Genomic DNA, 14,855 nt, shown 5'->3' with positions numbered 1-14,855 from the left:
CCTAGAAGAAAAAAATATTGGTAAACTCCCTTACAATAAAATTTCGGACCAGCTAGAGCTCAGGTAGCCTCAGAAGAAGAGACAGTTAATGGTGGAAACTCGGACATTTTTAGAAGAGATCATTTGGATCAGGAAGCTTTTCTGGTATTCTTAAAAGCCCACGGTTATATGTCCACCCCTGTATGTGAGTGAGGTCGAGGGCAGAGTTATCTCCAGAGGGAGACAGGTGGTACCATGAAAACACAGGTCCCCACAAAGACTTACACAAGCATATCCATAGCCGGCTTATTCATAATAACCAAAAGCTAGAAACACCCCCGAATTCCATCAACAGGTGACCAGATAAAGTGGTACAATGAAATACTCCTCAGCCATCAAAAGGAACGAACTGCTGATACATGCAGCTACATGAAGGAATCTCAAAGTAATCATGCTGCGTGAAAGCAGAGAGGCAAAAAAAAAAAAAAAAAAAAAGGTCCATATGGAATGATTCCATCTATGTGAAAATCCAGAACAAGCAAAACTAATCGTGGTGATAGAAATCAGAGCAGCGTTCGGCTGCCTCAGGGTAGGAGGAGGGGATGACGGGAAGGAGGTGTGAGAGATGGGTTTCCACCTTGGTGTGGGTGGTGGGCTTTGGCACAATTGCCAAAACCTATCAAACTGTACACCTCAGGCTTTATGCAAAGTGTCCATCAGTAAATAAGTATGTAAATAGTAATACAAACACGACAAATGGTATCATTCAGTCAGTTACTTAAATCTTTATTTTGAAATAATTGTAAATTTATAGAAAAGTTTCAAGACCAGCACAAAGAACTCCCATTTATCCTTCACACCATTTACCAACAATTAACAGTTTACTACATCCGTTTTACCATTCTTTTCCGCTCCCCACTCTCTGTATGTTTGTATAAATATATGTAATGTTTTTATGTAATTATATACATATGGGTTTCTTTTTTCTGAGCCATTTGAGAGTAACCTGGCTGCTTTCATTTAACCTAATTATCTTGGATTTTTTTTTTAAGTAATCTCTACACCCAACATGGGGCTTGAACTCATTCCCAGATCAAATCGCATGCTCTACCAACTGAGCCAGCCAGGCGCCACTCAGCATAATTATTTGGGGTTCATCTATTTAGTTGTATGTATCAGTAGTTCATTCTTTTATATGGCTGAGTAGTATTTCATTGTATCGACATACCACTGTTTATCCCGTCCCCATGTTGGGGTTGTTTCTAGTTTTGGGTTGTTATGAGTTAGTCTGTTATGCATATTACCCCAAAATATTTCAGTGCGTATTTCCCAAGAACGAGGATAAATTTTTTTGTTTCTGTTACCAAAATTGGGATGTTAACATTGATTAAATATTATTATCTAATCTATAGACCTTCTTACTCAAATTTTGTCAATGGTGCCAACAATATCCTTTATTGAAAAACTTTTATTTTTTCCTGGTCCAGGATTTGATGTAGGATCACAAGTTGGCTTGGGTTGTTATGTTTTCGTATCTCATTTGATTTGGAGTCGCTCCTCAGCCTTTGTCTTTTCATGAGCTTGACAGTTTTAAAAAGACAGGCTGGTTGTTTCAATGAATATTCTTCGGTTTAGGATTGTCTGATGTTTCTTCATGATTAGATTCAGGTTATTGATTTTTGGCAGGATTATCACAGAAGTGACATTGTGTCCTTGGTGTATCATCTCAGGAGTATACACTGCCTCTTTGTCTATTACTAGTGATACTCACTTGGATCGTGGTGAAGGTGGAGTCTACCACTCTTGTGACTGTTTCCCATTTGTATTAATAAGTACTTGGGGGGAGTCACCTGAGATTATATAAATATCCTGTTCTCCATCAAACTTTTTACCCACTAATTGTCATATCCATTGATGATTCTTGCCAAAATCAGTTATTACTATGATGGTGGCCAAATGTAATTTTCAAACCCCATAATTCCCTAACTAATAAATAAGGTATTTATTAGTTTCAGTTTCAGTTTCACCATAAGGAAGAGCTTTCTCTCCCCCCATGTATTTTGGGATTTCGTGGGAGCTAGTTACATGAGGGTGTTAAACTAAGTAGTTTTGCCTGGTTTGAATACTATATATAGTGGGTTCATTTAATATATACTCTTTGGTGGATGCTGCTTTTGCTCAACATTATGTTTGTGCCACTTATTCCTGTGGTTGTGTGTAGTTATAGTTTGATCATTCGTATTGCTATTTAGTATTCCGTTGTATAAACGTATCACAATATTTTTGTCCATTATATTATTGATGGGCATTTGGGTATTTCCAGGTTTTCGGCTTTATGGATAGTGCTACTATGAACGTTCTAGTACCTAAGAGTGGATTTGCTTGTTATAGGGTTTGTGTATGTTCAGTTTTAGTGTATGTGTTACATAACTTTCACAAAGTGCTACTACACCAATGGACATTCTCATTCAGTCTTGTATAAGGGTTTTAGTTGCTCAATGACACTGGATTCTGTTTTGGTTTTTTATTACATCCTCACCAACATTTGATTTTTTGGTCTGTCTTATTTATTTCAGCCATGCTGGTGTGTGTGTGTGTGTGTGTGTGTGTGTGTGGTATTAGAATTTTAATCTGTATTTCCTTGATGAACAAATAGCATTTTCCCCAGTATCACCACACAATTGGCCCCATTCTGAGAAGCAGCCTGGTGTGATAAAGGGGCTCTGGCCTTGGAATCAGAAGACGTGACTCTGCCCACCCTGATTGGCTGAGTTGTGTGACTTTGACTGAGCTAAGCCTCAATTTTCTCCTCTGGACAATGGGAATAAAGCCCCCTGTCCTGCTTTTGCAGCAGGCACACAGTGGCATAGGAAGTGCTGGAGCCCCCAGGCCTCTTTCTGCCAAGCCTGTCTCCCTACCTCATGGGCACACGTCTGTACATACGACGGGGTATCCTCACCCACACGCCAGTCTTCTCCCTGCTTCTGCCCCGCATCTCTTCCCTCCTTCAACAACATCTGAGGCTTTCTCCACCAGAAGCTTTCCCTGACTGTCTCCATCTTTCTTCTCTATCACCGAGGCAAAGCCTGGACAAAAAAGCAATGGATGGGCCCAGGAGAATGGTCATGGGCATTTGGCTTGGTCCGTTGCTGTGTGATCGGAGGCTGGGTTCTAGAAGGAAGTGGGCAGAGGCATCACCTGCAGCATCTCTGGGGCACTTTGCAAGCTGCTGTTTCAGGGCTCTTTTGGGCAGTGCCGGATGAGATCATCCAAGCAGTTCAGCAGATGGGAGATAGACGCACTGTCTTTACATATTGAGAATGGCCAAAGGGAGGAGCAAATAGCCGCCAAGCTGCCTGTGCGCCAAGGACAAAAGCATAGAATCCCTGGGGGAGCTCTGGAACTCCCCCCGGGATCCCATGGGAGCAGTGCAGCCCCGCTTTTCCAACCTTCGGTACTGCTCTGATCTGGGCAAGGCTTGGGTTTAGAAGCCCAGCTCTCATTCTCTCCAAGGAGACGTTGAGCTGTGGCCCTGTGCAAGCCACTGGGCGAGGCTCTGTGGCGAGTGTCCTGGAGATGGCTCAGGCGTGGACCCTGCCACCAGGTGCCTGGAGCCTATGGGGAAACATAGACACAAACGACTGCAAAGTGTATTCCGGGAGAGCCCCAGATGGCCTCTAACAAGAAGGCTGATAAGTAATGGGGATAAGCCGAGGGTGAGGGAAGGTGTTCCAGACCCAGGTTACGGCCTGGGCACAGACACAGAGCAGAGGGCCTGGGGCAGTTTCATGGCATGAATGATGAGGGCAGAAGGGGCTAGATCACTAAGGGCCTTGAGAACCTGGCTGACGAGGTGGAATTTTATCCCGTGGGTAATGGCTGGGGAGCCACTGGTGCTTTTGAGAGAGGTTGGGATGGGGTGATAGAATCAGAGTTGATCACAGATGCTCACCTGTGGAAGGCTGAGCCCACAGGGTCTCCCCGGCCGACTTCTACCATTTGGACTCCCTTCCTTAGGGAACCGAAGACTTTTTCAGCTCCAAGAGCTCCCGCCAAAGTAAAAACTCTGGATGCCAGTTCACACTGTGTTGGGACTAGCTGCTCAGCCCAAGATCCTTAGGAAGATCTGACTGCAGAGGGCAGGGCCAGACCACGTGTTTGTGAGGGGGGTGAAGGGATGGGGCGAAGGAAATATTTGCTAACCATCTACCAGTGCCAGACATTAGGCTAAGTGTTCTACGTTCAACATCTCAGTTACCGTGTGTAACAACTCTATTAGAAAGGCATTAGCCCCATTTTATAGATGAAGAAACTGAGTCTCAGGCAGGCTAAATTAGCCACATGGTACACAACTCTGTCCTGGAAGCCTGAGCCTGTTCTCACGTTCCAGGCCACAGGGTTAGAACTTTAGCAATAGAGGCTTGGGGCGGGCAGTGATTAGCTGCTGCGGCTACGTTTACACCCTGCCCTCGCTCCCGTCCCTCTAGTCTGCAGAGCCCTCTGCAGCCAGAAGGGCCTTTAAAAATGCAGTGTGGGGGCTCGTGGGTGGCTCAGTCAGTTAAGCATCTGACTTTGGCTCAGGTCACGACCTCAGGGTCCTGGGATGGAGCCTGAGTGGGGGTTGGGGGGATCAGTGCCCTGCGGGGAGTCTGCTTCTCCCTCTCCCTCTACCCCTCCGCACCCTCTTTCTTTCTCAAATAAATAAAATCTTTAAAAATAAAATAAGATATAATGCAGTGTGATCATGTCACTTCCTGCTTACACCACTTCGATGGCTTCCCATTGCTCTTGAGGGAAAATCCAAACTCCTTACAAGGAAAAAAATCCAAGCTCACTGCCAGGGCCTGGGACCAGGGCCAGCCTGCCTCCCTTCCAGCCTCTTTCCGCAAGCCCTCCTATTCCCTCCCCATACCATACACTCTCCTCACATTTCAGCTCACTACCCTCCACATTTCTTTGTGTGTTTTTTTTTATAGGAAATATGGGTTTTATACAATTTACCATACACATCTTATGCTACACTTTGATTTTTTTCTTCAATTTTTAAAAAAGATTTTATTTATTTGACAGAGACACAAAGAGAGAGGGAACACAAGCAGGGGGAGTGGGGGAGGGAGAAGCAGGCTTCCCACCGAGCAGGGAGCCCCATGTGGGGCTCGATCCCAGGACCCTGGGATCATGACCTGAGCCGAAGGCAGACACTTAATGACCGAGCCACCCAGGCGCCCCGTCCAATTTTTTATTGCAGTATAATAGTTAACATAACGTTTACTATGGTGGCCATTTCTGAGCGTACAGTTCAGTGGTATTAAATACATTCCTAATGTTGTAGGACCATCACCACCACCCACATGCAGGACTCTTTCATCAGGTAAAACTGAAACCATGTACCCATTAATCAGTACCTCCTCCTTTGCCTGAACCCCCCAGACCCTGGCAGCAATCATTCTACTTTCTGTCTCTCTGTGACTGCTCTAGGCACCTCATCTAAGTGGAATCAAGCAGTATTTGTCTTGCATGACGGGCTTATTTCATTTAGCATCATGACCTTAAGATTTCATCCAGACTAGAATAGGGATGGCAGAATTGCTTTCCTTTTAAAGCTGAATAATAGTCCCCTCTACATGCATACCGGTTGCTCTTCCGCTCATCGGTCAGTGCACGCGTGGGTTGTTTCTACATTTTCGGTTTGATTTTTACACACGTGAGCACCCTTGTGTACGACTCAGACTGAGACAGAGAACATTTGGGTACCCCTGAAGTCTCCCTCATGCTCCTTTCAGGCAGACCTCCCACTCCATCATTTGACAAACTGCACTGTAGATCAGCTTTTTGTGTTCTTGACCTTCATAGACATGAAATCATATACTGCGTGTTCTTTTGTGTCTGGATGCTTTTGTTCAACATTATGTCTGTGAAACTCATCCATTCTGTTATGTGTGTTAGTATTTTGTTCATTCTTGTTGCTGTGTAGTATTTCATTGTACAAAGACACCCTATGTATACATTCCACTGGTAATGGGCATTTGGGTAGTGCTATGGGCTGAATTGTATGTCCCCCAAATTCATGGGTTGAAGCCCTAGCCCCGGTGTGACTGTATTTGGAAATTGGGCCTCTAAGGAGGTAACTAAGGTTAAATGAGACCACGAGGGTGGGGCCCTAATCCAACAGGACTGGTGTCCTTATAAGAAGAGGAAAAGACACGAGGAGTGCTAGCACATCGAGATGAGGCCCCCAGGATAGCAAGAAGGCAGCCACCTGCAAGCTAAGGTGTTATGCTTATGTTAATATGGACTAATGGATTCTATCACTATTTATTCTGATGCTCAAATTGTCCCAGCCACCCGCAAGCTAAGGAGAGAGGTCTCATCAGAAACCAACCCTACTGGTACCTTGATCTTGGACTTCCAGCTCCAGAACTGTGAGAAAACAAATGTCTGTTGCTGAAGCCCCTCGGTCTGTGGTTTCTGTTATGGCAGCCTGAGCAGACTGACCACAGGTAGTTCTTAACCACAGGGGCTATGACAAATACGCTGCTATCGATATTCTTCTACATGACTTTTGGTAGACATAAGCACTTATGTCTATTTAGTATGTCCCCAGGAGTGGGACACACAGGAGATATATTGGTAGAAAAAAGGAAGAAAGAAAAAGAGAGAGAGAGAGAAGAAGAAGAAGAAAGAAATTATTTTGGAACCATTTGAGAATAAGTTAGGGCATACACTCTCTCACCAAAACCACATTACAACCAGTGAAATCAGGGCACTATGTTACTACTGTCTAATCAATGGACCCAATTCAATTTTGCCAATGATCCCAATCATTGCCCTTCATATCCAAAGGGTCCAATCCATGCTCACGTGTTACACTTAGTTGTCCCGCTTCCTTAGCCTCCTGCAGTTTGAGGCAGTTCCTCAATCTTTCCTTTCCTGACTCTGACACTCATGAAGATTACAGTCTGGTTGTTTTGTAGAATGTCCCTCAATTTGAGTTTATCTGATGTTACTCGTTTTTGGCAGGAATAGCACAGAAGGGACACTGTGTGCTTCCCATGCATCCTAACATCTTGTACACAGTCAATATGTCCCACTACTGGGGATGTTAACTTTTAACACTTGGTTAAGATGCTGTCTGCTGGGCTTCTTCACTGTTAAATTAATAAGTATAATGCACTTATCAATTTATAAGTAATTAATAAATATTTTGCAGGAAGAGAGTTTGAGATTGTGTAAATATCGTCTTTCTCATGAAAATTTCACCCAACAGTTTCAGCATCCATGGATGATTCTTGCCTATTTCTACAATGGTTGCAAAATAATGGTTTTCAGATTCCATGATTTTGTCTCTAGTTTTCAAGTGGCATTCTACTCTAAGGAAGAGCTTTCTGTTCTTCCCTTGTGTCTAGTCATTTACTTCTTCTTTTTTTAAGATTTTATTTTTAAGTAATCTCTACACCCAACATGGGGCTCTAACTCACAACCCTGAGAACAAGAGTCGCATCAACTGAACCAGCCAGGCACCCTATTCATTTACTTCTTTATGTTAATATGGACCAATGGATTCTATCACTATTTATTCTGATGCTCAAATTGTCCCAGACTTGGCCATCAGAAGCCTTTCGAGTTGACTGTTGTGTCCTCTAAGAACATATTTTTAATTGTGATAAAATACACATAAGATAAAAACCGATCGGCTTAAACATTTCAGTGTGTGGTTTTAGTGGCATCGATGACATTGGCATTGTGACGTCATATCACCACCATCCATCTCCAGATTCTTTTCATCTTACAAAATTGAAGCTCTGTACCCTTTAAACAATAGCTCCCTATTGGTCACTCCCTCAGTCCCTGGCAACCACCCTTATTCTGTGTCTATGAATTGGACTCCTCGGCACCTCACAGAAGTGAAATCGTTCAGTATTTGTCCTTTTGTGACTAACCTATTTCACTTAGCATATTGTCTTTGAGGTTTATCCATGTTGCAGCATATGTGAGGATGTCCTTCTTTTTAAGGCTGAATAATATCCAGTTATATGCACAGACCTCATTTTCTGTCCATGGGACACCGAGGTTGCTTCCACCTTTTGGCTGTTGTGGATAATGTTGCTAGGAACATGAGCATACTTTGAGTTTCTTTGAGTCCTGCTTTTAATGCTGTTGGGTAGCTACCTGGAAGTGAAACTGCTGGATCATATAGTAATTCTATTTTCAATTTTTTGAGGAACCACCATACTGCTTTCCATAGTGACCACACCAACAGTGGAAAAGTGTTCCAATTTCTTCAATCCTTGCCAACACTCATTATTTCCTGTTTTTTGATAATAGCCATCCTAATTCATGTGAGGTGGTATCTCATTATGGTTTTGATTTGTATTTCCCTAATGATTACTGATGTTGAACATTTTTTCCCTATGCTTATTGGCTGTTTGTATGTCTTCTCTTTTTAAGATTTTATTTATTTATTTATTTATTTATTTATTTATTTATTTATTTATTTATTTATTTATGAGGGATTGAGCACAAGCAGGGGGAGCGGCAGGCAGAGGGAGAAGCAGACTCCCCGCTGAGCAGGGACCCTGACGTGGGGCTCGATCCCAGGGCCCTGGGATCATGACCTGAGCTGAAGGCAGACGCCTAACTGCCTGAGCCACACAGACATCTCAGCTGTTTGTATATCTTCTTTGAAGTAATATCTATTCAAGTCCTCTGCCTGTATTTTAACTGGGTCGTTTGATTTTTTGTCATTGTGTGTAGGAATTCTTTATATATTCTGGATAGTATCTTGTCTCCTGTCGACATGTCTCCATCATTCTCTGACTGCTTTCTGTCTGAAATGATAAGATGTTTCAGAGGGTCTACTTCTCCTGACCCAGCCCTGGCATCAGCCCTTTTTCCAAAGAGCCCTGGTTCCTTTTAGTGGAGAATGGCATTTACAAACAGATTTGGCTTCTAGATTTGCTCATTGCTTTTGGGGGGGCTTGTCTTCCCGGGCCCTGTTAGTGGTCAGAGCTATAGTATGGGTACATATGTATATATATTTATACATATTTCTATATCAATATATTGAAAACCATAAGTCACATCAATACCTCTATTTCCAACCCACCACCACAGGATTCATTCTAGCTTCTTCCCTTTCCATGTTTGCACCTTCCTTCTCCAACAGTGAGAAATCTGGCTCCCACCATCCTCGATGAGTTTACTTATTGCTTGATCCCTTTGTAAGTAGCCAATCTCTTGACCTCGTGGCCACCACTTCACTTGGCCATCTCCCTGCTCCATGCCAACCCTCTTGCTGCCTTCAGTATGTATTGGGGAAGGGGAAGGAGACCTAATGGCTTTGGAGTGAATTATTCAATTATTCAGGGAGGAAGGAAGCAAGTAAGCAAGGGCGGTGCTGGGTTTTGTAGAGTGTGTGGACAGCTTCTCTGCATTTCTGTCCTACGTAATTGGCTGAAAGCTCAGGGACTTGCCTTTAATGGCCCCCAGGGCTGTGACTTCTGCTTCCTGGGAAGCTCCTGGGCAGGACCCTGGTGCAGGGATGCACACCAGCCCCCAATGAGCCAGTCTGTTCTGGCTCCACACTTGTAAGCCTAGACGCCTGCTGGAGGCAGCCTTGCCATGCTGGGCCCGCCCAGCACTTGAACCCTACCCAGAGACCCTGCACCTGGCGAGGTTAGGCATGATGCTGGGGCCTTGGGCCTCCCCACGCCAGCCTGGGGAACCTGGGCAGGTCTGTCCAAGGTCAGGCTGGAAATTGGAAGAGATTCATAACTGATGTAGAAGCTCTTAGCTGAGAGCAACCTCCTTACCCCCAATACATTTAAGCTGCATTTTAGCAAATGAGTTAGAGGTTTCCCTTCATCTCAGCCACTGGAGTCGGAGGGGTTTTGCCTGCCACTGTGTTCCAGGCCTTCCACCCACTCAGGGCCATCCAAGAAGGGGACCGGCGTCTCTGTCCAAATGAAGCCTGGGCTTAGGTGCAGCACTGGGTTTCGGCCATGCTTGGGTAGCCAGGCGACAAGAGCTCGGCCTGCCTCCCAGCCTCGGGAGGCCTTAGGAACATGGCCCGGTGCGGGTGCGGAGGCTAATGTGTCCCCCTGGTTCTCCCACCTGTGCAGGTGACCCCATCCTGCTCTTAGAAACCCATGCCCCCCTGCGGCTCTATAGTGATGGAGGTCAACCCAATTCAGAGTGCTTGAACCGAGAGGTATTTCCAGAGTGACTGCCACATAGGTGGGCCTGGACTGGATGCTGGGGAATCGGACTGATTTCTACCCTGGGAGCCTGAACGAACTGCTGTCACGTTCAGCAAAGGGTGTCTGCAGCCGCAGGAGGCCCAGCTGGAGCACCATGTGTATTCAGAGGAAGGAGTCATTCTGTCTGGTCATGGGATGGCTTCATGTTGAGGGAGGTGGAGAGGAAGAAAGCCCATGGCTCTTGGAGGTGAAGTGCACAGCTCTTTACAGTGTATAATGCATGTCAGTATGTATGATCGTTCCCAAGAGCAGTTGGGGAAGTGGAAAGTGGAAACTGCTGTATCCCTGATGGAGGGCACAGGCCTGGCTGATGGGAGGTACACCGTTCATCTGTGCTAAGTGAACAAACGGGTCCCAGGGGCAGAGGAAGATCTCTACTTAGGAGCCCTAAGTCCGGAAAAGAATAAGGTACCCCCCACTTCTCATGTGCAAATTATAATAAAGCTAGTCCTAAACCACAAAATAAGAGTAAGGAAGTCCTACAATGGTCTTTTTCCATTATGACTCTGAGATGATTTTTTTAAATGAATGATTTCTCCAAAACTTCTCATTTGGGTGTGCCCCTGCTTTGCTGGTGCCCAGGCAACTACAGGGCCTGGCCCACCCCGTCCTAGCTTGGTGCCTTTACCTCTTACGGACACCGGCATGGACTCCCGGCAACAGGACCTGGGAGGCGCAGAAAGCTCCTAGCCGTGGGGGCCGGCGGGCCTGGATCTGAACATGACACCACTGCTTAGCAGCCATGCCCATCCATTCAGATCAGACGCTCAAGTCTCCTTATCTGAATAAAGGGCTGGTCGTAGCTACATTGTGGGGCGGGGCAGGAGGGAAATGAAATAAGGCATGCAAAGGGCCTGGCGCAGGATCTGGTGCCCCTCAGGTGCTCACGAAGTCCCCAGCGGGTCCTCAGCTTTCTGCAGCTCTCACCAGAAGCGGACCCTGACAGCACAACCCTGGCAGCCGCTGCATCAGACGTGGAACAGCAGTGGCCAAGCCTGGGAGCCGGGGTCTTTTCCCACATGCAGGCTCAGTCTGAGTGCAAGGCCTGAGGTGGGCCCTCTGACCTGGGACCTGCCCCTCTCCTCTGGGCCATTCTGAGCAGTGTAGTCAGGAAGTGTGCACAATGGGCTTATTGTTATTCGAGTAAAACAGAAATAGCTTTGGAACTGGAGACAGTGGGGGTGGGGCGCCAGGGCTGGGTGGTACTGGCTTTTTTAGGGAAGCTTTTTCCTGAGGGAACTCAGACTCACAGAGGTGAGCTTTGGGTGGGCCGCCCAAAGGCACTCAACCTGCCCCTCCCTCCTTCTGCCTTCCCGCACCCAGCACCAGCCCCCACGCCTTCCCTCCTCAGTTCCCCCTGCCTTAGTCTGCCCCTGTGCCTTTAAGCCCTGTGTTGGAGGCCAGCCCCAGGCTTCCAGAACCACTCCGCCTGCACCCAGCACAGGAAGTGCCTGGAGATCTACCGCCCCCAAGGACCAGCAGTGCAGAGCTGTCAGCACCCCAGCTCCCTCGCCCGTGATTGGGACAACTCTGAGGTGTCCCTGGGCTTCCCATGGGATTGGGCCAAAGTCACCCTCTGTGCAACTTTGCTTGGTGCCACGCTCTGGCTCGACTTCCTTTTCTTTGCTTCCCTGTCCCACGTCCTCATTCTTCTGCTGTTCCCTTCTCCACGGAGCGCATCCTGATGGATCACTTTCACACGATCCTTCCCTCAGCCTGCAGCAGGGGAGCACCCCCCAGGCCCAGGGAAGGGAGATGTTGGGGAGAGGTCTGTCATGGGACTGGCTTCCCCAGAGCTGGTGTGTGCCCCGCCTGGCTGGCCTCTGTCCTCCCAGAGGGGGAGGGGCGGGAGGAGGAGGAGGAAGGGGCCTCTCTGCCTTTGTCCCTCGGCAGCCCTGGTGTGGAGGTGCCCACCAAGCTCGTGGCTGGTGTAGAGTGGGCACTGAACACATGCCCACGGAGGCCAAGCCTGGGATCTTTAGAACACTTCCTCCTGCAGCGACCACTCCCGCAGGGGCCTGGGGACCACTGCTCGGGGCGTCCAGCGGGTCACACCCATGCTACAGGTGGAAAATCAGAACACGGAGTGGGGGGGAGGGCACTCCACGTGGAGCTCTGCCTTGCAGTGGCCCTTCTCAAATCCTTGGCTCCCTTCCCAGGACTCCCACTTCGGGGGAAGAGAAGAATAAATTGTGTTCTAGATGTTCAGCAACAAAGGCAAAGTGGCTGAGTGGCGGTAAAGAATAGTAAGAAAGAGGAGGAATCAAGAGGGCAGGCTCCCGCTTCAGCCGGAAAGGAAGTGCAGGGACAAGAAACACCGTCTGGGCTCAGAGGCCAGTCCAGAGCTGAAGCCTGGCGGGAGAGGCACTCTCTGCCCTGCTCCATCGCACACCAACCACTGGCTCAGAGGGAAGCGATCCTGCAGGGGAGGGCGGATGCCCTGCTGTGAAGGACACCCTGACGCAAACGCGAACCCCTGGGATGTTCCTGAAACTTCTCCAGCACTTTCCAGAGAGGGTTTAGCCAGAATGGGAAGCAGGTTGTACATAGGGTTACTAGATAAAACACAGGACACCCAGTTAAATTTGAATCTCAGAAAACAGCAAGGAATTTTTTTTAGTATAAACTTGTCCCCAATATTGCATAAGATGTACTTATACTAAAAAATTATTCATTGTTTATCTGAAATTCAAACTTAACTGGGTGTCCTGTATTAATTAATTAACTAATTACTTTTTTTGGCTAACTCTAGCAACTGTAGGTGGAGGCCAAAATGGTGAAGAAACGGGACATTTATCCCAGCGGCTTGCAGACTCCGGGGGACAGGTGCCCTGGCTCTCAATTTCAGGAGAGCTGTCTTGGGAGCCAGTTAGAACCAGAAGACGGAAATGATTGCATTTGGAAATAGCAGCTCTATGGCCTGTTCAAGAAGAGAGCAAGTGTCAAGAAGGAGGTACGGGCCATCGCCGGCGTGGCTCCACCACCCGCTTCCGTGCAACCTCAGGCTTCTGCCTCCGAGCCTCGGAGCCCACAGGCCCTGCAGCAGCCTGCTTTGTGTCCTTATTCCCATCACGTTTCTCTAGCTGGTGAATCCAGAGGAGCTGTCCCGAGTTTCTGGAACAATGGCCTGGTGAGGATGCAGAGGCCAGTGTGTCTCCCCGGTTCTCCCGCCCGCGGCTGCGGAAGCCGAGGGTGTGCTGGTGCGCTGCAGAGCCCTAAGGCCTCGCCCACTGGGCTCACAGTGATGCGCAGACATGGTCCTGCTGGGCCCTCACTCCATCTGGCCGGGCGTCTGGGGCCCGGGCAGCCCTGAGCCCCTGCTTGGAGGGGAAATGCTTCTGAGCGGCCACTGGCTTCAGGAATCAGCCCCAGCAGAGGCTTCATCTTCACCCTGGCCCTGGAGGGCTCTTCCAGCATCAGCCCTGTTGGGGAGGACAAAGCCTCTGAGTAAACTTCCCAGCTGAGGCCTTGCTCAGTGTTCAGTGGCCTGACTCACGTGCCCTGTGCCAGGCCCCCCCCCAAACACGTAAGCCTCAACAATAACTGGGTGGAAATGTTCCAGGCCCTGTGGCTCTGTTGCCCCCATGGACACACGAGACAACAGAACTCTCAGAACTGCAGAGAACTTGCAGAAGCCAGTGAGTGGCAGGCTAGCACTTACCCCCAGTTCTAACCCCACCTGCGGGTTAGCGGCTTCCTCTGTCCCCTCCTCTGTCAGTACGCCCAGTTCTCTGCGTCCAGTTTCCCCCGAGGCCTCCAGGGCTTCCTGCCCAGAAGTCCTTCTTCCACCCTCGCCCTCAGACGCCCCTCCAGCACGGCACATCCTCGCAGGCCCACCTGCCACCCGGGACTCCTGGCATTGGCGCAGCAATCTCTAGTTTACAGGGCTTTTCCCCGGATATGAGGTCGTGTTGATTTCTCCACCTGAGACTCCAGCCCCAGTGGGGAGCACCTGGGCTTCTCGGGCAATTACCTCTGAGAGGCCAGAGGAAGCCCCCATGTGCAAGGAGTTCCTTGCAAAATGTCAGACTATTCCAAGTAAACAGAAACAGGCCCTGAGCCAGCTCAGCTGCAGCAGGGAGGATCCTGGAAACGAGGCCTCCCAGCCTGCAGCTCAGTGCTCCTCTCGCCTTGCAAACCTCATCCTACTTCTCAGCACCTGCATGGAAGGATGCCCTGCTCATTAGCTGCCTGAGGATCTGCAGAACCGAGAGCCCAGCTGCTTCTCCTCATTCCTCCTGGCCCCGGATGGCCAGTAGGCTACGTGTGCAGTCCCTCAGCTTCTTATTCCCACAGGGCTCCCACACTGATGCTGCAAAAGGCCCTGGCTGAGGACTCTTGGCCAGACTGAGACTCCTGACTCAGTTTCTCTTTAGTAAGTCTTTCCTTATCAAACTGTCTCTACATCCCCAGGGACCCATGTGCCCTGAATAGAGGTGGTTTTTGTAAGGTCCTGGCTTAGTGTAGAGTACCTGGTACTTTGAGCCCAAGACCTAAATTTAAGTCCTGGTCTGCTGCTTTTGACTTGTGTGCTTGTCAGGGTTGCCATAGACAGCTGCACAGGTTGTACACTACCTTGCTATTCAAAGTGGGGTCCATAGACCAGCAGCATCCATA

At 48.3% G+C, this 14,855-nt stretch overlaps 1 protein-coding gene across 3 annotated transcripts in view; it reads right to left on the bottom strand.

Moving 5' to 3' along the window:
* Positions 1-7: 7 nt before the first annotated feature.
* HMG20A (high mobility group 20A) overlaps positions 8-14,855 on the bottom strand; it is a 108,115-nt gene continuing 93,267 nt past the window's right edge. For 2 of the 3 annotated variants that reach the window (XM_054513420.2, XM_054513421.2), the window contains one exon: positions 8-13,660. In XM_054513420.2, coding sequence (XP_054369395.1) covers positions 13,594-13,660 — 67 coding nt within the window. In that variant the 3' untranslated portion in view covers positions 8-13,593. The remainder of the gene's footprint in view (positions 13,661-14,855) is intronic. The other variant, XM_045899642.3, reaches the window with a different exon arrangement.

This window comes from Mirounga angustirostris, unplaced genomic scaffold, assembly GCF_029215605.1.
Source record: "Mirounga angustirostris isolate CCGP_5_RB_7025 unplaced genomic scaffold, mMirAng1.0.hap1 SCAF_9, whole genome shotgun sequence".
Classification (NCBI taxonomy): domain Eukaryota; kingdom Metazoa; phylum Chordata; class Mammalia; order Carnivora; family Phocidae; genus Mirounga; species Mirounga angustirostris.
This window is presented reverse-complemented; position numbering and strand designations above follow the sequence as displayed.